Source organism: Lutzomyia longipalpis, chromosome 2, assembly GCF_024334085.1.
Source record: "Lutzomyia longipalpis isolate SR_M1_2022 chromosome 2, ASM2433408v1".
Taxonomy (NCBI): Eukaryota; Metazoa; Arthropoda; class Insecta; order Diptera; family Psychodidae; genus Lutzomyia; species Lutzomyia longipalpis.
The window spans coordinates 30,021,086-30,044,488 of NC_074708.1; the positions used below are offsets into that span (position 1 = coordinate 30,021,086).

The window sequence follows — 23,403 nt, forward strand, 5'->3', positions numbered from 1 at the left end:
GCTACAAAGAGCGCCCTCACTGTTCATAGTGGTTTTAGTGGTGACTGTCGTAAGCTTGTGACGTCCATAGTTCGACTGGGAAATTGACACAAAATTTGAGCAAAAGGAGTGAAATTGATGAAAATTTTACCTGGATGTGTTTTCCTGGAGTTAGAATTTGATGGAAAAGGTGGTTCAGACTATCGTGTATTATGTGAACAAGTGAACTTTTCCGTAGGAGATCCCTAAAGTTCAAATTGAAGTGATTCCCACGTAAGTAGCACAGTTTTACTTCAGAAATTTTCTCATCAATCTTTGCCAAAATTCCATTAAAATCCTTGTCTCAATCCACTCAATCCTATTGGGAATTTCAATCCTACCACTTGCCGGACACAGAAGGGTAGTTCCAGGAAGCGCCCGTGGGCGCCCAAGTTGCTTTTTTGGCGCCTCTTACAAACAGACGAGTTGATCGATTTTGATTTTATGAAGAAAAATGATCTATGCTTGAAAGTTCAGAGGAATGCATATTATTTTCTTCTAACGTTAAAAGAAAATATCTCAAGTGAACAGTAAGAAGCAAAGTTATAAAAATCAGATTAAATTCGTAGCTTCGTCAACTCGGATTTGATTAAAAAACACCCATAAAAATCTCTGACTCATGACGAAACCACAATCCATTGTAAAAGACGCCATATTTGATCCGATTTGAATAACACGGATAACAAAATGTGTATGGGATGATTTGGATAACTTTATTTTTGTCCTATCCAAGGCTTGCATCCTTGATTCCCTTGAAGTAATTATAGCCTAGCAAAAACCAGTTTACAAAAGGCAATAAAAGCCTTTGAAAATTGGTCTCATTTCCATTATTAAACTAGTCAACCCGAGCCCTCAATCACGTGTGAGCAAATTCTATTTGAATAAAACCCGTTAACTGACCATTCAGCAAGTAAAAAGAGTTGTAAAAAATCACTTTTATGTGGGGGCGCTCTGACGTGGAAAGGAGCGGAATACCATATAGCGTTTTCGACTCGTATTGACCATCTCTACTTTCATACCAAAAAAGAAAGGATCGGCTTAGCCGTTTCGGAGGAGTTCATTTATCACAAACGGAAAGACGGATAAAATTATGAAAAGATTACACACAGCAAAATTTCAACCAAAAATGGGAGTGAAACTGTCAATTTCTGCGAGTGACAGTATAAGTGAAGCCTGCGAGTCGGCTAGGTTAGGCGTTCCGATCGTCACGACTCAAAAGAATGTTAACCTGCTCATAGAGAGAGTACTTTGAAAGTAAAAATGGTTGCTATCCTCTGGCTACGGCCAATAACTATATGAGTCTTTAGGATTATTAAGGTTTAATGAGCAGTTCATTAATAATTCGTTATGTTTTTTTATGAAAGAACAAGGCGCGTCAGTTTGAAGACCAAATAAAGAACTCGTTAAAAGATCTAGGAACTGTGTTGTTAAAATGAAGAAGTGGAAGAAGTTGATGTTAATGAGGTCCAGAGAGTTCTTTTAGCTTGGAAATTCCACATTTTTCAAATAAAAGTCGCCAATATATTCCAAAACTTATCCAATTAAAAAAAAAGTTTTATTACAATTTCCAAAAAACATCCATATATTTACTTTTTTATTTAATAAAAGTAGGCATGATAGAAACAATGAATACATAGGTACTAAAGGTTACTAAAAAATATGTTTTCTAAAGCTTCAACGTTGAATTTGAACGTTATTTCGCTCTAGTCTCAGTCGTGGAAAATTCCAATACCGACACAATCAACCCCAAAACTTTTTTTCTTCTGTTAAAGTCCATAAATCCATCTCAAACAAAACCTCACACTCCGGTCGTGGGTATGCTGTTGCAGGAGGATAAAAGTGCACGGTGAAGAAAATATTTTTGGTGTATCATTTCAGGCAGCCATAGTGATACGTCTATATCATTAAGCAATCCCCACAATACGACGTTCACAGGCGAAATGCCGCCTGTTCACATTGGGAATGAAGGCGGTGATCAGGATAAAAGTGGATGCCAGAATATGGTGTCCAACCTACCGCTCCTTTTTGCTGGTGGCTATCCAACAACTCTGGATAAGATGACTGAAAATCAAATTGAGAACTTCATTCCGTTCATGGTTCAGTGTTCTCTGGGTTATATCCAGTTGCAGTCAAATCGTGGTGAATACAGAGAACCCGAATGGTGGCCGGATGATGTGCCCTTTGTCATACCCCTCATGAGGCCTAAAGATTTCTCTGGTGTAAGTTGATGCGCAATCACAATGCAACGTCGTGGGGCAACACAAAGACATTCTTTTTGATGTTTTCTTCTTCTCCGCAGGACTGGCGTGCAAAACTGAGAGAAATTGTGGTAACATGCTATTCGTTCCACAAAAATATATTTCTCTTGCGATTTTGCAAGGAATTGGCAACTTATGAACCAGAATGTCTTCGTTTTATCAATAACTATAATTCCACAACCTCCTTGTTCGATAGGACAAATAATAAGTTATTAGTCACATTTAGAAATGAAAATATGGTTAGTATATTTTTTTTTTATTAAAAAAAAGTCTTATTTTTTTAATAATTTATTCACGTTATTTTTTTTTCTTAATTTTAGCTCTATGATCAGCAACAAATTTCTAACAAAAAAACGCTTCTACCACGAAACAACAGCTCCCAGTCTCTTGATAGCTGTCAGCAAATGGTGGAACCAGCTCTCTTCGATATTTATCTCTGTGATAACTGTGACGCCGAGTTGTACTCCATGGAAGCATTCATGGTGAGTGTTTATACATATTATATTGCAGTTTTCTCCCGCAATGTGATGGAGGAATGTGGAGAGTGTATCTCTGAGGTGCGCATTGGGGTTTCCATTTGTATATAAACGACTCAAAATCGTAAACGCTTATCCAAAAATGCTTATCTCTCTTCGGCTAGAAGTAAGATCAATATGTAGTAACGTAGCATGTAGTGTGGTATCCAAGAATTTAACAGAATTATACTTGGCTGCCTATGCCTTTTTATCCTAGAAAATAATTTAGAAAGGGTACAAAAATAGGCATTGAAATTAAAGATGGTGGCTAATAAAAGTTAGTTTGTACCTATGTATCAAAAATCGTTTGCTTCATTGAAAGGATGAACGCATCAAAACGTAATTGACTTAAGTTTTTTTTTACATTTTGACATTTTTTTTAACATATTTTATGATTTAAATAGAGTAAGAAAATCACTTTCTGCAAACTTGTGATTTTCCTCAAAACACAAAGGTAAGTTTTTCTCAGGATCTACTGGATGGACTTTGATGGGGTAAAAAGCAAATGAAAAAGGAAATATCAATGTAGATTTTTATGTACCAGAATTTTGAATTTCTATTCTGGAACTGAGAAAAGTGGAAAAATGTGATTTTTGTTGAGATATTTTAACGTTTTTCTACTTTTCTCAGCCTCAGAATGGAAATTCAAAATTCTGGTACATGAAAATCTGCATTGGTATTTCCTCTTCCATTTGCTTTTTACCCCATCAAAATCCATCCAGTAAATCCTGAGAAAAACCTACCTTTATGTTTTGAAGAAAATTACAAGATAGCGTCGCACATCAGCTTAAGTGGCGGAAAGTGATTTTCTTATTCTTCAATAACAACTTGAAAACCAAGTTTAAGAAAAACCCCAAGAAATATAAAAACATTTAATTTCACCTAATTCTAATTCAAAAGAGACCCCCTTAAAATTAAATAAAATTTTTTTTCTAAAGAACTGTTTTTAATACGTAACATTTTTTTATCATTGTAATATCGTAAAATGTGAGGGTAGACAAAACGCTGCTAAAAAGGGCATTGAGGTTTCACCCTGAATAAAAATGAATACCTATCTTAATGTTATGTAGGTATACTTTATTTGGTGTTTTTGACCAGCATGCGCCATCATTGCCACGCAATGTAATATTACGCCGAGTGTCGCTACGAAAGTTCTTCTCTGTGAGGTAGAGAACCCACGAAGGCACACTCTGAGAGCTGCTAAATGTACACTTTAGCATCTCTCGATGCTGCTTGAAAACTTAAACGCAATTCAGCAGGGGAATTTTTTTTTCAATGCCCCCTGCGATAATGACTAAATATTTCTCTATAGATAAAATTTTTATTTAAAGAAAATTTCATTTTTGACTTTGATATGCATTTTTTAAGCTTTCAGCTGTGATTTTTTCCATTCGTTGCATCTCAGACAAATTAAGTTTTGATGTCGTAAAAAGCATTCCTTTGTTCTGTTAATAAAGGCGAAGGGGGAAAAAAGAAAAAAAAAAAGATACATCGTTAGGTGCAAACATTCAGCAAAGTTGTTTTGCCTTGAGTGTGTTATACATTTAAGGAATTCACGCTGCAAACTTTGCAACAGGGTAAATATGCAATTTACTTAATAAAAAAATTTCCATAGAATGTGAAAATTTTTTAGTGTTGAAGATCGCGCGAGTCAACTTCCACCATTTTCTACACCATACCGTTCCATGGTGTATATACCCAAAGGTGTATACTGGGTGTAAATGAGCAGCTCTCGGAGGGAGATTGACCTTCTGAGTGTGCCTACAGAGTCTCGAATTTTTATTTGCCCTCCTTTTACCAATTTTAGGGGGAGTTCGTTCCACAACAGATTTTTCTTCGAATATAAATTATGATAAATTTTTATTTGCCTTATATGAAAATTTGTAACCTAAATTGAATGAAATATCCTTGGAATATCATTAAAATTTCAAGATCTAATGATTGTTCGTTTTGTAATTATCAATTGATTTTTAAACCACCGAGATTTTTGGAATTTTTTTTTTTAAATATTTGAACATGTGAGGAACGTACACCTTCTTTTTCTTGCAGTCTTTTGCTGAAAATTAAAAAAAAAATCACAAGAAATTTAATTCTTTAAGTTTTTTTTTTCAATCAATGAGTTTGCTCTTTGGGATTTTCTCCAAGAGAAAAGCCAGATAACTCCTTATTTACCATCACTCCTTTGCGAATTCGTGCTTCTTTTCTTTAATTTTATAAACCTTTTCCTTGATTTCTTGGTCAGTATTTTGTTGATGGCAATAATAAATTAGTTGATGTACCTACTTATTATTATTTATGAATTTTCAGTAAATCTATTATGTTATGTATAAAAAACTGAATTTCCATAATTCATTTATCCTAATTTATTGATATTTTATCATTTTTGCAATATTTTATTATGCTCGTTATATAACAATGATATTACCTATAGGTACAGTTTTGTTCATTATGGTCCGACAATTTTTTTTCTATATGTATTCATAGTTCAATAAAAATGCTATAAAACCTTTTTAAATATATTATCTAATATTCCAAATTTAGGAAATCCGAACTATATTTTATTCGTCCACATTCAAAGTAGTTGTGAGTTTCCCTGAAAATAGTTATTTATGATTTGACAATCTCTGTGTGTATTAGTATGTATAAAAATAGGTATTTTACTCGAATTAAGAAATATTCGTATATATATTTTTATGGACCTCTACTATATGGATTAAGATCATTAAGATATTTATGATCAGTTTCAAAAATTATCTGTAGGTATTAATATGAAAAAAAACGTTCTTATAATAATACGATAGCACTAGTTATCCCTATCTCCAATTACGTATGATCAAATTTCATTTGATCAGCGATGAGATTTTCATCCTATCCTTTTATCTATTTTATGTTTCTATTAAATTATAATAAACAATTATGATTATGAAAGCGCTGACTCCATACAAATATGTAGTCTGATTGTGAGATATTTTATTTGATCTACATTTAAATATTGACCTTTTTATTTTTTGAATTTTTTTGGTTTAAGAGCATAAAAAAATGAAAGTTTAAAATAAGTTTTGTATGAAATTGTTCCTTTTTGAGATTTCTTGCTCAAAATGTGTAAAAAGAAAAAAGTTATTTGAAGAAAATGTATCAAACATGTTTTGCTAAATTTTTCATTTAATAATTTTCATTTCAGGAACACGAAAAAATTTGTCAACCAAATGAGGAGGAAGGTGAGGATGATGATGTGATATTCTGCGAGTCTGAGGCTGAAGAGCCCGTAGATGAGGATCAGCAGCAGATGTCTGCATTCCTCATGTCACTGGGGCTACAGAGTACAGAGAATGTCGGTGGTAGTCAGCAGAGTCGAGGCGGAAGTGGTAGAGATATGGTGTCTACGTATTCTGCCTATGCGTTCTCATCGCCAGATAAACATCGGAATTTTCAGCGCAGGACGCGTGGACGTTTGGCGTATAATAAATGCCAAGCAATCCCAATCTCTTCTCCTGCAGGTCAGCTTCTGCTGAACACATCCAAGACTGTCATGAGTTGTGAGTACTTGGAGGAGCGACTTGATCGTCAGGAGCGATTTTGTATTGCTCAACCACTCGGTGGGGAGACGTTCTCCCGGCGACGGTGGTTGGATAGTCGGAGAAATTTACAATTCTCCTCATTTCCCGTCACATATCGCAAATTGTCGGATCACCAGTCATCGAATGAGTGGCACACCTTCAAATTTCCTAAACGTCAATTCTCCACGGAGCACAGAAGGCAGAATCTAGAGAGGTACAATGCCGTAATTCTGAAGCAGTGCAAGCCGTGCGTTGTGCGAGTCGAAAAGCTAACGCGCGAGAAAATTGAGGCGTACCTCTTTGATGCCAATCTCAAGGTAATGAATAAGAAATTGATGAAGCATCGTGACAAAGTGCACAAAAGAGATAATCCAAAAGTGGTGGAGATCATTGATCTCTGCTCATCGGATGAGAGTGGGGATGAGGAGGAGCGAAAGGCAATAAGTGAAGAGCCTGCAGAGCAGAGGCCAGATGCTGCAAAGGAATCATCTGATATGAGTCCAAAGTATGATGGGAATTTTATCTCAATGCCTGTGCAGACGGTGGGATTGCCGGCGGAACCATTGAAGCCATCGGTATTTCTCTTCTCCAACAACACAGCAACCTCCATTGATGATATCCACAGTACGCAAATCTATCGATTGCCAACGAAGATTCATCAGAATCAGGAGAATATCATGTCGCGCAACTTCTGGCACACCTCATCCAAGGCTTCCTGTCACTTTTCCCCCTATCCCACGGGTAGGAGCTCATCAGTGGGATCAGATCGGAAGGATTCTCAGCGCTCGGGCGTTGTCACTGGTAGACTAATGCCACCACTCATACGATTGGCGGCAACATCAGGTGCCAAATCAATTACGGCAAATGTCAGCATCTAGAACTAGATCAGACACAGTGCTGTTAAAAGAATTGTCATCGTGTGAAGGAGGCTCAACATATTGGCTCTTGGACAACAATCACGTGAGTAGATCATCCAAAGGTTTTTGCTATACAAAAGAGAAAAACAAAATAACCCACGTGAAGTTTCAAGAATCAATGCTGTAACCTGCCTTCCCAAAATTCTATTTAAGCATTAGATGTTCTTATAATTAAATAAAAAAAAACATAAACATATTTCATGGAAATACATTTTTTATCCCTACTGTACATAAATTATTTCATACGTCAATGCAATTTAATTATTATTATTATTATTATTTCGAAAAATTAATGAAAACTATAAAAAAAAACATTTAAAAAATTCTGAAAAAATTATAGAATAACATGAAAAGAAATAGTGAAAAAAAGATCACAATCATTGAAAGCATAAATACCCAGAAAAAAAGACATAATTGGGTTTATTAATGTAAATACTAGCATTTAAGATTTAACTATTCTATACCGAAAAAAATTACGAGCGAGTTTTAAAGCGAGAAGTGTCCAATGTAGATTCGGAAAAGAAATAAAACAATACTTAGAGTTCAAAAGATATTTTTTCCTTACGGAACTGAATGCTCAGTCAGTTTTTTTAAAAGTTGATTAATGACTTTTGTTGTGTAGTCAGCCAAAAAATATAACTTATTTCGAGTTGTTGGTTTAATTTGGTAAATTAGAATGAAGAATTAGCCGAATTAGCACTTTTAGGAGGTTCTCTAAGTATTCTAAACAAGTTTTCTTCGTCTGGTGAGTTTTAAGAGAGAAAAATAGAAAAATATTCAAAATATTAAAAAAAAAAACAAATTATAAGAAGCTTACACGGTATAAAAAAAATCGGCCCGTCAAACTTAAGTTTAATTAATAAAAACTCTTGGAAGCTGTCAAAATCGAAAAAAATCAGGCTCTATAGGTTTCGATTTTTATTAAAATTTTGTCTTTCACCGACAAAGAACCTCTGAATTTCTCTGTAATCCACCCATCTTTGTTAGCAGGCAGTTCTTAACCCTTTTAGGTCCATTGGGTCATACGCTTACCCAAAGACTCGATTTTGAAAATGTTTCATTTTTTATAGTTATTTTATGAATATTGAGTTCAAATTAGTACAAAACTATGTCTTTACAATCCCTGATCATTTTATGATCACAAAATGACATCCCCAAGGACTCACAGGATCAAGAAGGACGAAAAACCGAAAACTTTTGAGTTGAGATTTTTTGCTAAAAATGTTTTGTTTGAGCCCAAATGAACCCATAAAAATTATTTCTAGTTCAATCAGCTCGCTAGATTGATCGCGGACCTGAAAGGGTTAATTAGTCAGAAAAAATGCATACCTATAATGTAATGTAGATGACACTATATTGACCTTTTTTATTACATCCAATCGACATTGATACAAATATGATTTTAAAACATTTGCAATTCATGTGATTCGGAATGAGAAAAAAAAACATTTTTTTATGGACAATTTAAAATGTGAATCGGCGGCATGAATTAAGATTTGTTTCAAATAGAGAAGTTTGGATCTAAAATTAGGCAATGCCTGTTGCAAATTAAAAAAAAAAAGCATCCAATGTGGAGATACCGCGCACTAAAAAGAAGAATCGGTGTGATAAAGTTTCACTATAGTAGAGTCACATTCAGTAATTCACGTGGGGACTCGAGTCTAGTTTATCAATTTGCTTTTCCCACCATTCCTGAATGCTATCTGCCATGCGTTTCCGACGGAAGCGCATTGATTCATTGATGCACATCTGGACAAAGTTGAACTTTGTCTCAAAGTTCCCCTTAACGAGGTTAAGGTGCTCCAGAAGGAGACTATAGTCCCGACCCGGACGTCTGATATCACGGAATACCATCGTTCGCGTCTCGAGGTTCGCTTGCCGTATATTTTCCTTTTGCTCCTCATCCATCTCTTGTGGTTCAACCTTTGTTGACTCAATTTTTTCCTCTACTTCAACAGGCTCAGTTTTGTGATTTACGAATGTTATTTCCTGCGTTCGGGATGTCTCAATTTCGGGTGGTATATTACTCAGGCGATCGTGGAAGATGGAGCGCGAATCGCTACCACCATTGTGACATTGCTGCAGAATCTTGGAGATCTCCTGGGCATCGTTGATGTCATTGTGGTGGACGGTGTGAATTTGTGGCGCTACCGGGGCAATAGGGGGTGGGACTCCAGGAAGCGATGGCGGTAGAACGTTCACCCCATTCGCCGGAACAGGTGGTATAATACCCATAATGGGTACTCCAACTTCTTCCGTATCCTCCATTTCTCCATTAATAAAGTCCTGTACATGGCCATTGATGGGGAAATCCTCGGTGGGTGGTTCATTGAATTCAAAGTCTACAACAAGTGGATTATCATCGGGATCGTCTGTGGAGAACCCACTCTCGGATGCCGTTTCATCCTCCGTGTCTGACATCACACTCCCACCGGGACTCGATGGCGTAGATGGTCGTGATCCCCCAGATGACATTCGTCGGAATTTGTAGTCCTTCGAAATGGGTCCTGCCTTACGTTTTCGCGTCATCTTCCCATCAATCTTCTTTGTTGTGGGTGTATTGGGCTTCATGGGTGCCACATCACCCAAATCTGCCTCATCCACCATCACCATGTGTTTGTCCTTCTTGTATGGATTGCCAAACATGTGTTGTCGCACATTAGTTGGCTCAATCTCCCTCAGGGGTGTTTCTTTATTCTTCAAATACTCCTGATAATTACCCATTTCGGAGATTGGCAAACAGTGCCCGGCATCCTTTGTGTACACATTAATCCCCGTTGTTGGGAGCTTGAAGAAGTTCTCACGCATTCGTGCAATCTCATCAATTAGCTCTCGACGTGGTATATCGAATGGGTTACGATAGTTCTTGGGAGAATTCGGGGCATATGCCGTTGGTACGACAATCGTGTAATTCTCATAAACACTAATCTCACTGTGAACCTTTGTGAATGTCTCCTTGAGCATTGGATGTGACACAAGATCCCGCTTCATTGGTTGCCCGCAATTCAATTTGATTGTCTCCATTTGATGGTACGCCGGTTTGGGTTGCTTCAGCTGCTTAAACACCCTCACACAGAGATTCTCCTGATCCTGCTTGGCGGTATTCTTTAAATTCTTCAAGTAATTCGCCACCGTCGGACTGAGATAGCTATCCAAGTTCTCCGGAATGATGTACTGCAGCAGCTGGTAGGGAACACTGGCACTGCCGAGTGCCCGTCGCAGAAATGGGCAGTAGTACTGGGGGATGTTGCGAACGTAATTGGAGAATTTGTATATCCAATCATTTGGTGGACTTGAGTTGTGTTTGTGAAAGAGATCCCCGAGTAGGGGCAGCAATACCGGATAATTATATGGCAGTACCATCAGGTAAACTTGGGTGAAAGTTGCATTGGCTTTTATGTACCCAAAGGGTGCGTCTGAGTTGTGCATTCCCGATACAACGACAGACCAGCATTTGCTAGCCTCACGCTTCGACAGAATTTGCAGTGTTAGTGGACTTGCTTCCAATTCGTATTTATCAATCGGGAAGTTCCTCACCTATTTGCAACAAAAAGAAAAAAAAAACAAAAACAACGAAAATCAATTTAGAATGCAAATGAATAAAGGAAAAGAAAGAAAAATCTCACCATTTGTGGTTCATCGATGCACGGTGTGACAATTCTTATTTTAGGATGAGCATCCCTGGGTGGTAGCGAAGGGGCCTTAGGGTCAGGCCAGTAGGGTTCTGGGATGGGCCAGTATCCCACGGGGTAGGTTTTTTGCGATGGATGCTTCTGTACGTAAATCATCTTTTTCGTCGTTTGAAATGCAATGTCCTGCACCTCACCATCCTTGAGATCCTTCGGCGCCAGCTGATCAAAGTGCACCACCACGCCGGGCTGTACCTTCTGTACGAGACTCTCAATGCACTGATTGAGAACATAGTGGGATTTTACGCGATACGATCGTCCTCCCGTAACTTCGCACATCTTCTCAATGGGACTATCATCGTGAGGCACTTTCCCATCCACGCGCTCATCCATCTTATTCCCTGCCATCCGGAGGACAAGTGAGAAGAGTCTCTGATCCCACCGAAAGGGCTCCTTTGTCAGCTTCGTGCCGGGAATCTGGGCATGTAGGGGTAGAACAATCTCATTGTGCACTCCATTCCGCGATGAATACTTCCCCCCATCCGTAATCACAATTATAACGGATGTCTCAAGGTAGAAGGGACACCTTCCTTGTCCGTATGTATCAATACCCGATTGCATCCGATTGAGATTGAGCAGATCGAAGGCATTCTTTAGTGCCTCACCCATGGACGTGAGTCCGGTGCTCTGCAAATTTTTGAGTTCATTCATAAATGTGGCGTGATTCTCTTTCCATCCCGCCTTCACGTTTGCCGGTGGATCCTCGAATGTGAGCAACATATACCGATCCCCCATACAATCCTGACTCCTCTGTCTGTACTTGAGGAATGTCTCCACCGCCCCCTTGGCGATGTCCAAGTAGCTCTTTTGTACACCATTCACATGCGCACGCTGGCACATGGAGGCGGATGTGTCAATGAGGAAGAGGATTATTGTCATAGCTCACCCACAGTATTGCCACGGATCTCGAACCAGGACATTTTCGATGGGTAATGCAAATGAACAGAGATGAAGGATAACAAAATGAATCCTCCTACTCCTTGCAACTATTCTCCACTGTTTTTTTCCTGATAATTTCTCTGAGAAATCCGCTTCCAAGAAGCACTTTTACCTCTATCTGACCTGCAAAGAAATGCCACAAATACAAGGAATTAGAAAATATCCTGGGGAATATTTTGTTCAAGGAAGTTCTCGTTTTTCAGTGGACGATGGCCGCAGGGAGAGATTCAAAAATTACCAAAATACTTTCTATGTGAATACTACGTGGTGACCCCCTGGGTATGTAGCTGGTTTTGGGGTGAATACCCCGGAAAAAGGACTCAGAAAACTGAGTTTGTAAATAAAAAGCACCAAACGCCCCAACTTGTCATACACACACTGAAGCAAGATCACACACACGCATACAGGAAAACTGCCATCATATACATATAGGGAAAAATGCGAGAAACGTCAAAATGTTGAGGAAAAATAATAATAGTGAATGAATTACTCTTTTACCGCAGTTCAGCTCTTTTGTACAACTCCCAGACTTTAGAGACTCTTAGAAAATGGCGATCTGAGGGTTTAATTTCCTCAAAAGGCTCCGCACACAACCTTCCCAGTCGAATTATGGACGTGGTTTGATTCTCGTTGCTGAATGTCGAGACAAATTCGCTCAATGTGGTCACTGGCATATGGTCATATTTCCCCATTCGGCACACTTCGTCTTTGAGTGCCGAATGGCAATAATTAAATTTGAAAATAATCCCGCGCTTTATTGCAATTTTAATTTATTTGCTGGAGGATTCCTTGTTTAATGAGAGGTTCCACTTGAATGCGTGGCAGGTAGTGTTGACTGTTGCGCTTGAAGAAGACAACCTCACCGTCTTCCAGCTCAAACTTTCCATAATCCTCAAGGCAGCGTACTTCAATGAAGAGAGATTTTGGTGGCTCCATGTCGCAGGTTAAATCAATTCCTTGACCATCTCCGATGGATTTCATGTACTTGGCCAGGAGTTTGTTATAGCTGTTGAACCACTGAATCTCAGGTTCACACAGGCTCACCTTTACGTGTTCCGGGATTGTCGGTCCAGTCTCCCATCGAATATTTCTGATTCTCTCCAGGCGATTGTACAAGTATGCCAAAAGACACCGTTTATTGCGTTCTAGAGCTGCATGACGGAAGCTCAGAATTGGCAGGAGTTGTTGATTATTTGTTGTTGAGCAAATTCTCCTGAAAAATTAGGAAAATCATCAAAAAAAACTCCCATACATTTCATGATTTTTTAGGTTATCTGACGTTAAAACTTACGCATCGCGAGAATTTGCATTAAAAATCTCTTGTGTCTCTACCAGCACTTCGCGAATCGTATCATCCTTGAATGTGGGTATACTGTCTGGATTTCTACTGAGATCCTTTATCAATTCAAGTGATTTTATTCCCAACATTTTTTCAGCTTTTTCCCGCAAAACATAAACACAAAACACACGAATGAGCACGAAGACAAAGCGATACGTCACGAAGTGTGAGAACGTCAAAAATTGCGCCTATTTTTTTATTGCCTAACCTAACAATTAGAGATTGCGAAATTATTCCTGGAAAAGTGTTAGTGAAAAACGTGCAAGAAAATTAATGAAAAGCAATGCCGCAGTACTTCATTGCGGGTTATCCGGTGGACTTTCCTTTTGAGCCCTATCAGGTGCAAAAAGATTACATGGCCAAGGTGATTCAGAGCTTGGAAAATTCGCAAAATGCAATGCTGGAAAGTCCTACCGGAACGGGTAAAACATTGAGTCTCCTTTGTTCATCGCTTGCTTGGTTGCTGGTGAAAAAGGCTGAGGTGAGTTAGAAACTTAATAGACTAATCGTTGTAATGTGATTTTACGAATTGTCATTGTTTTCAGCACGAATCCACCAAACCTAAGCTTCAAGATGAGGATGACTTGTTTAAGGCTCTTTTAGAGGATAGCAATCGCCCACCAAAGATTATTTATGCTTCCCGGACACACACACAGCTGGCTCAGGCCATGCAGGAGATGAAACGATCCGGTTATTCGCATTTGAGAGCCGTTGTTATTGGATCAAGGAGTCAAATGTGCATCCATCCGGAAATCTCCAAGGAGACTAATCCATCGGCGCAGATAAACCAGTGCAAGTATGCTGTAAAGCGGAAACAATGTTCCTATCATACTAGTGTGGAGCATACAAAGAATCATGAAGCCTTTAGAAGTGGTGGAGTCATTGATATTGAGGATCTCGTAACCAAAGGCAGGGAGCTCAAAACGTGCCCCTACTTCATGTCGAAGGAGCTCTACAAGGAAGCAGACGTTGTTTTCATGCCATACAACTATATTCTCGATCCAAAGTCACGTCGAGCTAATCAGATTGAGGTCGCGAATACCGCTGTGATCCTCGATGAAGCTCACAATGTTGAGAAAATGTGTGAGGAGTCTATGTCACTGGAGATCACGTCCACAGATGTTGCTTCGGCAATTGCAGATGTAACATGGGCAATGGAAAAGTTGGCAGATCAGCAGGATAAGCACGATATGGAGGGATATGAAGAGCGCAAAGATATCTCCCTTGACGACCTGGCTACATTCAAGGAGATCCTCCTGGCGCTGGAGAAGACAATTGATGTGATCAGATTGGATTTGAAGAAGGGTGTAACCTTTGGTGGGGAGTATGTCTATGAATTCCTCTCGCAGGCCAGTATTACATTCCAGAACTTCAAGGCAATTCTCTCCCTGATTGAAAATACATTGCAATACTTTGCTGTGATCGCCAACACGAAAGCCTTTGGAACAAAAGGTGCTAGTCTGCAGAAATTGTCTGATCTCCTTGTGATTGTCTTTGCGCAGAACAACAGTCAGTACATGGAGAAAGTTACAAAGTGCTACCGTGTCCATGTGGACGTTGAGGAACAGAACACCTATGCGAAGAAAGATGGATGGTTGTCCACAGTACCCAGCACCACACAAGCAAAATCATTCAATTTTTGGTGCTTCAGTCCTGGCTTTGCCATGTCCTACCTCAACGATGTACGCAGTGTGATCCTCACGAGTGGCACCCTTGCACCCATGAGGCCCCTGATCAGTGAAATGGGCATTGATATACCCATTCTACTTGAGAACCCTCACATTGTCTCACAGGAGCAGGTCTGTGTGAAGGTGATTAGTCAGGGATCGGATAAAGAGCCCTTGATCTCAAATTACAACAACCGGGACAATCCGAAATACATCACATCGCTGGGAAGGACGATTCTTTCCTTTACACCCGTCATACCCGGTGGTGTCCTTATCTTCTTTCCATCCTACACAATGCTGAACAAATGCCAAACTTCATGGCAAGATTCCGGGCTTTGGAGTCAAATATCTAATATCAAACCGATATTTGTGGAGGCTCGCAACAAAAATGATTTCCAGGTAAGATTTTATTTTTTAAATTAATTTTCCTAAATAGTTGAGATCTTAGAAGAGAAATCTCTTTTGCAGGATACAATGGTTGAATACTATGCACGAATTCAAGAGCCTGGAAGCCGTGGGGCAATTTTTATGGCTGTCTGCCGTGGCAAAGTGTCCGAGGGATTGGATTTTGCTGACCTGAATGGTCGAGCGGTCTTTATTCCGGGCCTTCCATTTCCGCCACTTTTCGATCCGCGAGTTGTGCTGAAGAAGCAATATCTCGATGAGAATAAACGCAATGCCAAGGACCTGGTGTCCGGCAATGATTGGTACTCCCTCGAAGCATCACGTGCTGTGAATCAAGCAATTGGGCGAGTAATACGTCACAAGAACGACTACGGAGCCATTCTACTGTGTGACTCGCGCTTCCAGAGCCCACAGCAAAAGAATCAGCTGTCCAGGTGGGTACAGGGACATCTGAATACCCCAGGGGCGAATGGAACGAGTTTTGGGCCACTTATTGGGGAGGTGTCGCGCTTCTTTCGAAATGCCGAGAAGAAATTTGGTAATCCTGAGAATCAGATTAAGAGGCACGACTACGGACAAGATGGATTTTCATCGGCAAAAGCCTTATCGGCTTCTGATAAATCAAATACGTGGGTGGAAAAATTCACTGAGGCTATGCGTGCAAAAGCATCTCCCCAGAAGTCTGTGATAGACACATACAGAGATACAGCTCCGGAAACGAGCTCTCTTCATGGGGATGTGAAATCAATTGACTTCAATGATGTCGTTACCCCGTACGAGGGGGCTTCAAGCAGCAAGATTCCCCCACAATCAATGGCAGAGAATGCAGGAGGTACACGAAAGAGGAAGTACAAGCTTGTGGAAAATGATAAACCCGAAATAATTGATTTGGTGGATGATAATGAACCCATTGAGGTACCTGAAAATTCACCACGTGTTGATATTCTGAAATTGGTAAGTTTCACATTATTTTTCTTTTTTTTAAACCATGTGTGTTCTGAATGTTTTAAAAATAAAATTTTGTTCTTCACCAGGTGAAACAGAAGTTGAACATCATGGACTACAAGGCATTCATGAAGTGCCTCAATGATTACAATCAACAAGGTAATTTTGTTCAATTCTTTCAAACGCTCTCCACGATTTTACATGCAGCTAAATATCGGAATATTTTGCGTGCCATGAAGCGTTTTGCAAAAGGCGAGCACAAGGACTTGTTTGAGAGAGAACTAAGCCGTGTTGTGTAGAAGAATATTTTCCATAAAACTTTATTCACTTGGTATTTAATACATTTTCTGTTTTTTCTTTTAAATTCACACGAAAAACACATGAATACACGTTTTTTTCTCATCTATATTTTACGTTATCTTATCACTGCAAGAACACTGCAAAATTGCAATCTACTGTTTAAGAAGAAGTTGTGTCAATTTTTGTTAGCATCTCCTGATAAACCTCCCCATAGACAGAATAGTTGTATGATGTGAGTGATTTGAATGAATTACTCACGGCCTCAAGTTCATTGGCGAACTCCATAAAGCCCGGTGGGGTAGGTGGAAGAGATTTGCTGTAGAGACACATCCTCAAGTAGGTGGTGAAGCGCTTCCAGATTAGCCCACGTACTGGAGAATCCTTCCGGGCTGCCTGGAGAATTTGCGTCTTGAGTGTGTCTTCAGTGGCGGATTCAAGTGGTGCTCTCTGATGCTTCTCAATTACACCCTTCATATGGAGCCAAATATTCTCCATGGAATCCACAAGGTGTCCCTCATCGTGGACATCTTGCAGGAGAATCTCCACTTCACGTGCAAAGGCACCCTTCATGTTGGGATTCTGTGCAAATGAGGGTACACCTGAAGCGAGAGCCATGACCGTTGTACACGCACACAGTCGATTTATGCGCTTCTGCAGTGTCTCAATGCGTTCTTTGTCCATTAAGAGTAATTCAGGGAATTCATTGTCCACCTGCCAGTCAAGTAATTCGAGATAGGCATTGACAATTGTGTGCTTTGTCGGGGTGCCTGTAGTTGCTTCACCCGCGGGTGCAGAGGATGTTGTGGTGATATTCCTCTTGAGCCATCCTTCAGTGGCAGGGAATCCAGCTGAAAGGATATTTTTTTACAGTTTCTTTAGCTTTTCTTTTACAAATCTTCCGCTAAAGCAAGGCAAAAACTTAATAAAATATTATTATTTTAGTGTCTCAATAAAAATGCTTAACTATGCGTATCATAAATCCTCTGTGCAATACACATAGAGAAGGAAAATTAATAAAAGAGAAACGTATTGTTACGCATTTTCCTTCCATCCAATGCAAAAACGCATTGTTAAACATAAACTAAAAGCCAGATAAAATTGCTGCAAAAGTGAATTCTATCGATCGGAAGAGTGAAATTTTGCGTGAAAGTGGCGCGCACAGTAAAAACTCACCAGTGTAGACTTTGAGGTATTCCTTAAATTTCTGCTTCTCATACTCCACGGAATTTGCAATGACATCCCCACGTGCTGCCTGCAGGAGGCAATTGGCTACATCGAGACGCATTACTGTGAGGGTTTCCATGATGCCACGGAAGAGGTCTACAACGTCCTCGATGTCCTTGAGTTTGGCAACTTGTTCATCTCGCACGGGAGCACAGGATTTTGCCATAATGTCAATGAGGAAGTTTGCATATGATCGGAAATCCAGGATACCCTGTTCTGCTTGCTGTCGTATGAGATTGGCGTCCAGCACCTCACTGATACGCTGTAGGATGCGCACATTATTCTGCAGGAAGATGTGCTCAAAGTAATCCTTAATGTCCGTTAGGAGGTGAATGGCGCGATCGTAGCACGGTGGATCGCTGGATAGCTCCTCACGTAGAACATCCCAGAATGCACGATGAACCATATCCTTCACACGACGCTCCAGACTATTTTCTGGTGGCTCAAATGGTTCCAATTTAAATTCCGGATTAATGGCAATCTCATGAGCCAGTGTCATATTTTGAATGTTCTTCATGCAATCCACAACTTCGTTCATTGTGAGCACCTTTGGGGGACTTCCTGCCATTCCCGGAAGCACAAAGCGCGCTTGTCTGTTTTAAAGTTTTTTTTTTAATTAAGTCAATTTAATTGGTTTAAAATAAGGGAATTTGTCTTACTTGTCGGAACTTTCACTATCTGTTCTCTCTCTGGACATGGTTGAAGATGCTCCAGGAGATGAGCTGAAATTGTCGCTGCTATTCCCATCAGATCCCGAGGAATGCATCCTAAATGAAGCAACAAAGAAAATTAAAATTAAGAGAATAATTAAAATATTAAATTAATTAAAATCTAGAAAAAAAAATCAACCTGGATACGGAATCAGATGGCATTTCTGCTAATTTTAGTCACTTCCCCCCAGAAAAAATGCAATTTATCCACAAAATGCGGTAGGGCAGTCCTCTATTTCTGAAATTAGGTTGCGCTCTCACATAAAAAAAACCTCGCGAGTCTTGTTATTTAATTTGGCTCAGCGCCACATTGGGTTTGTTGTGAAAGTGTGATGATGATTTTTACCCACAGCACTTTAATTTGTCTATTTTGTAATATTTTTCGAATTGTCTATTTCACTAAAGATTTTTTTATTTTGTGTTTACTTTCTCTTTCACTTGGGCTTCCACGGAAGTTTTTTTTATCTTATTAAATAATTTCATGGACAATTTTTTTTAAAGAAAATTATTTAATAAGAAGATAACTCAATGAAATAACTTTTGAGATTATCACAGAAACTTCACAGAATAATCCTTCAACAAAGGATTGGAAATTGCTAAATGATGAATTCTCAGTGGATTTATCTCCTCCACAAAAGTGAACTGACTTCTCTTTCGTTTCCGAAGCAACTGAGACTTTTTTGCAATGCTATGAGCGGAAAAAGAGCTCTAGTGGTATTCACAGACACAGACTATGCATGATATAATTCGCAGGGTCATTTGCAGTAGAGGGGATTCTCTTAGTTTAGCTCTTATATTAAATAAAAATACGAAAGCCCGAGCGTACCATCGATAGTCCAATATAGAAAATTTATTACAATTTTTCTTTCAATATATCTTGCAACATTTCACATAATAACTGCCTCCAGAATGTCGTGACTAAGTTCTGGCGCGAGAACAAAGAAGTTCCTGAACTCGAAAAAAATGAAGCGTCATTGTAAGACATTCATTGTGTTTGAATTTCTTTTTTTCTTCAAATATTGAAGATCTTCTTCTTAAGATTTTCCTGATTTGTAAACTTCCTTCATTTAAATAAGGGATGATCAAGGCTCTTATAAAGTCAAGCTGACGTGTTATAGAAAAACTCAAAAGTGGTCACCAAACCTTTGGCTGATTTTTTATTAGTTCAAATCTTTCCTTAATTTTTTTAAACAATTTACACTATTTTCATGGAAAATATGTACTTTATTCTGAAAAATGAATAAGGCATAAAATAGCTAAAGATGAAAAATTGAATTGAAGATGAGACTAATTAGCTTATCAAAAAGAAGTCATCTAATGTCTCGTTCAAAGAACTACAGCAGAAATTTTTTATCAACACGAATGTTTTATTGAAAAATTCATCACGTATAGAATTTTCAGAAAGTCTGATTTTATAATTTCTAAAGAAGTTAGTTCTTTAAATTTTGTGCAAAAACTTATACAACTCTTCCTTTATTCGAATTTATTGATTTTTTATGATAAAAAAAAAGAATTAAGGATTTGACCTAATTTTTTGCATTTTCCTATATAATTTTCTTTAGCAGATAAGCAATAGAGGTTGGGCATTTTATGTATGTAGTTTCTTATCATTTTGTATAAACAATTAACTATCTTGCAAATTTTTTTTTCCAAAGTGTCGTCATTCCCAAATTGCGTTTCTAGAATAATCCAGAGATTTTTTGCGATTCAATCAATATTAACTTGATGGAAAGTTTTCATGTGAAGGAGGAGCTCTCAATGAAGTACATAACATTCGCGCGTTGCTCGTTCTACAATTTATGGGAAAATAAAAAAAATCCACCTGAAGCAGCCAGAACAAAGAAAAGTCATTGAGAAGACCATTTTTGGCTGGAGCAAGTTCAAGAGAATCCTGTTCTCTCTGTGCTTTATCTCCTGCACTTCTTTATGCTTATTTCCGCAAGAAAAGTACAGATAATTTTCCTCTCCAGTTTTCCAGTTTATTATTCTACTTTTTCTTATGAATAGAAGAAAAAATGTTAATTAGTCCTTACTTGCGCAATTTGTTGCAAACACCTCAATCACTTTTAATTTTCACAATTTTACAAATACAATATTTTATTTGTAATTTTGTCACTCTGAATTTGGTGTGTTTGGGAAGATTTTTGCGAAATTAACATGAATTTTTGGCCAAAAACTAATTCGCAATTTACACATTAAACTGTTTGGGTCACATAAACAAACACCACTGAAGTGAAATGTCAAAAACAGCTGGGTCTTTGTTTTGGATTCCGCATCCCACGCAATTTCTCGAAGAATCCAAAAAGAATTTTTTTTTTCAATCAAAGAAGGTGAGTCATAAAATAGTTTATTTTTATTTATTGAGGATTAATTGTAAATTAATAATTTATTTATTAAATAAAGGATTTCGTGTCTGTACAGCTACACCGTTGGTCCGATTGTGCTGAAATTTGGTACAGAGACTACTGGCACCAGTCGGATTTCACCAACGATATTCATTTCCCCCCCCAGAGCCCCCCTTCGTAGCGCCCCCATATAATTTTCATGCTTTTTTGACTACTTTTTGAATTTGGCGCCCAAATTGTAATTCCAAAAGCAACCACTGCTTTTTTGGCACTGTTTGCTCAAAAGAAAATGAGACGGATGCATTTCTGCGCTATCCGTCTCCCTCACAATCTCAGTTTTTCGCAATTTTCTCGCGTTTTCAGCCGAATTTTCCGGGAAAATTGCGTTTTTTTGTGACCAGGAAGAAACTTTGGAATTTTTGGCATCAAAAATTCCAAAAGTCACGAAAATCCATTTCCGGGAAAAAAAGTGCGTGTAAAATCCCCAACCGTCAAAATTTCCACGGGCCCCAAATTCCGCACGGAGAAGCTCCCCGGGGGTCCTGGAGCACCCGTAAGTGTCCCAGGAGCTCAAAAAATGCGTTTTATGCCCCTCAAATTTGGGGAAAAACAAGAAAATCACGAATTTTATCAAAATGCAAAAAAAGTTCGTTAAAGTTAAAATTTTATTATTTGGACCAGACGTTATATGGCGCTGTTTAGTTCGTTTTTTCCGCACTACTACAAACATTTCACGACACACTCAAAAAAACTCACCTACACAAAATGCCAGAGTGAGAGGAAAGTATTTTTCTGAATGAAAAAAAAATATTCCGTAATTTCCAAGACAATTCCGAGGAATTTCCGTGGATACAAATAGTAGGCTGGAATTTCCAGTCATTCCAGTTCATTCATAAAACATTTTGAAAATTAACGATAAGAAAAACGAATAAAATAAACTTGAAAATTACTATTAAATTAAAAAAAAATGTATAATTTTTAAACGACACGTGATTTATTTTATTTTTTTATGCAACTATTACAGTCTTCACATCATTAGTTGGTATACCACAATCGTGGCATACCAAGTATTGTAATCGTCTGAAAAACCGACCACCTCAGATCGGGCTCAAACTTGGTATGAGCACGTTTTAGACATCCCACATTACGAAAATGGTGGTGGAAAATTTTTGATCCGGCCGGCCTGCCGGCCGGCCTTCCGGCCGGCCTTCCGGTGGTCCAAACTTTGCCTTATAACTCGAGAACAGTAACAGATAGAGACTTCCGGTTTGAAATTTTCTATAGAAATGTGGGTGTAAAATTTCATTTTTTCGCATTTTCAAAATCCAAGATGGCCGCCGTCCGCCATTTTGAAATACCGTCAACCACTTCCCTTATAGCTAGAGGTCTGAAATTTTATTATGTTGTAGAGCTCAGTGAGATATTTTCATCAACAATTCATACTTGACAATCGGTCAAGCCGTTTAGCAAATATGGCGGTCTAAAGCAAAAAGTGTTTTTTCGATATATCTCGAGAACGGCTTGACCGATTTTGACCATCTTGGTATCAAATGAAAGGTATTGAGAAGCCCTACAACTGTTTAGAACATTTCAAGTTTCAAAAACATCCGCAAGAGGCGCTAAAAACAAAAACAAAAATTGCCTAACTTTAAGGGGCAATATCTTCGAATTCCGATCATAGATTTCCTTGAATTTTTGATATGTTGTAGCCTGACTCAATATCTTTCACCAGTCCGAAAATGAAGAAAATCTATGACGCCGTTTAGAAGATATGGCCATTTGAAAAATTCTTGTATTTGAAAAGTTCTAAGAGCCATATCTCTTGAACGGCTTGACCGATTTTGCTCATCTTAGTATCAAATTGAAGGTTTTACAAAACTCTACAACTTTCTGGAACATCAGAAACCTCTAGAACCATTCCTTGAGGACAAAAAGTGCAAAATACTGTTTTGGTGAAACAAAAATCCGCCATTTTGTGTTCTGGAGGTGACCTTGAAATGTATCGAAATATATGTTAGATTATAGCTTATTTCAATACCTTTCCAGAACTAGTCAAGAAATTTCTGTAGGTCTATTAGAACTTAAGATATAAGCATTTTAATCTGTCAAATTGCTAAATTTTACAAAAAATCGACCTTGCCTACTAATACTACTCACAAATTAAATTACAACGCATAGACTGACCCATCCGCGTTGTGGTATACCAACTCTAATAACTGGACGCGTTATGATTGACTTTTCCTTCTGAAAAAGACACAAAAACATTATAATATAATAATATTCTTTCTCTAAAAATCAACAATATGTTAAATTATAAAATAAAAATTACATATTTCTTTAAAAAATGATTAAATAATAATCCAGGAGATGGAGAGAAGGCATCAAAATATTGCATATAAAACTTGTTAACTTGGAAATTTCGCAAGAATCTGTATAGAAGAATTAAAAATTAATTCATAAGGCCATCTCAGACTTGTTGCGTGCACCCCAAAACTCCTTAAAAATCCCATTCAATAAAATGTGTTGTTTTTTTGTTTCTACTCTCGAAAAAATAGTCAAATGTTTTGCTGCCGTT

The 23,403-nt window shown here is 38.3% G+C and overlaps 5 protein-coding genes across 9 annotated transcripts; 2 read left to right on the top strand and 3 right to left on the bottom strand.

Moving 5' to 3' along the window:
- The first annotated feature begins 10 nt into the window (after positions 1 to 10).
- On the top strand, positions 11 to 7,814 carry LOC129790064 (uncharacterized). 2 transcript variants are annotated; one of them, XM_055827263.1, is made up of 5 exons: positions 11 to 252; positions 1,901 to 2,237; positions 2,318 to 2,515; positions 2,597 to 2,758; positions 5,973 to 7,814. In XM_055827263.1, exons 2-5 carry the CDS (start codon positions 1,959 to 1,961, stop codon positions 7,224 to 7,226), a joined length of 1,893 nt encoding a protein of 630 aa, XP_055683238.1. In that variant the 5' UTR covers positions 11 to 252; positions 1,901 to 1,958; the 3' UTR covers positions 7,227 to 7,814. The 2 variants fall into 2 exon arrangements, with proteins under 2 accessions (XP_055683238.1, XP_055683237.1); XM_055827262.1 differs by having other exon boundaries at positions 34 to 252; positions 1,897 to 2,237.
- Positions 7,815 to 8,597: 783 nt separating this feature from the next.
- LOC129790062 (integrator complex subunit 6) lies at positions 8,598 to 12,562 on the bottom strand. 3 transcript variants are annotated; one of them, XM_055827259.1, is made up of 3 exons: positions 12,384 to 12,562; positions 10,892 to 12,016; positions 8,598 to 10,802 (listed from the first exon to the last, which is right to left on the bottom strand). In XM_055827259.1, the coding sequence occupies exons 2-3, from the start codon at positions 11,831 to 11,833 to the stop codon at positions 8,901 to 8,903; spliced, it is 2,844 nt and encodes a 947-aa protein (XP_055683234.1). In that variant the 5' UTR covers positions 11,834 to 12,016; positions 12,384 to 12,562; the 3' UTR covers positions 8,598 to 8,900. The 3 variants fall into 3 exon arrangements, with proteins under 3 accessions (XP_055683234.1, XP_055683233.1, XP_055683235.1); XM_055827258.1 differs by having other exon boundaries at positions 12,392 to 12,548; XM_055827260.1 differs by lacking the exon at positions 12,384 to 12,562 and adding an exon at positions 12,132 to 12,276.
- Positions 12,563 to 12,633: 71 nt separating this feature from the next.
- On the bottom strand, positions 12,634 to 13,381 carry LOC129790067 (DNA replication complex GINS protein PSF1-like). Its single transcript, XM_055827266.1, has 2 exons — positions 13,185 to 13,381; positions 12,634 to 13,106 (listed from the first exon to the last, which is right to left on the bottom strand). Exons 1-2 carry the CDS (start codon positions 13,319 to 13,321, stop codon positions 12,659 to 12,661), a joined length of 585 nt encoding a protein of 194 aa, XP_055683241.1. The 5' UTR covers positions 13,322 to 13,381; the 3' UTR covers positions 12,634 to 12,658.
- A 48-nt stretch (positions 13,382 to 13,429) lies between these two features.
- On the top strand, positions 13,430 to 16,657 carry LOC129790063 (regulator of telomere elongation helicase 1 homolog). The gene is made up of 4 exons (XM_055827261.1): positions 13,430 to 13,713; positions 13,778 to 15,298; positions 15,368 to 16,258; positions 16,339 to 16,657. The coding sequence occupies exons 1-4, from the start codon at positions 13,516 to 13,518 to the stop codon at positions 16,546 to 16,548; spliced, it is 2,820 nt and encodes a 939-aa protein (XP_055683236.1). The 5' UTR covers positions 13,430 to 13,515; the 3' UTR covers positions 16,549 to 16,657.
- LOC129790066 (T-complex protein 11-like protein 1) lies at positions 16,541 to 20,522 on the bottom strand. Of its 2 annotated transcripts, none has more exons than XM_055827265.1 (4): positions 20,517 to 20,522; positions 18,433 to 18,540; positions 17,723 to 18,366; positions 16,541 to 17,397 (listed from the first exon to the last, which is right to left on the bottom strand). In XM_055827265.1, the coding sequence occupies exons 2-4, from the start codon at positions 18,537 to 18,539 to the stop codon at positions 16,709 to 16,711; spliced, it is 1,440 nt and encodes a 479-aa protein (XP_055683240.1). In that variant the 5' UTR covers position 18,540; positions 20,517 to 20,522; the 3' UTR covers positions 16,541 to 16,708. The 2 variants fall into 2 exon arrangements, with proteins under 2 accessions (XP_055683240.1, XP_055683239.1); XM_055827264.1 differs by lacking the exon at positions 20,517 to 20,522 and adding an exon at positions 18,623 to 19,165.
- Between the last annotated feature and the right edge of the window lie 2,881 nt (positions 20,523 to 23,403).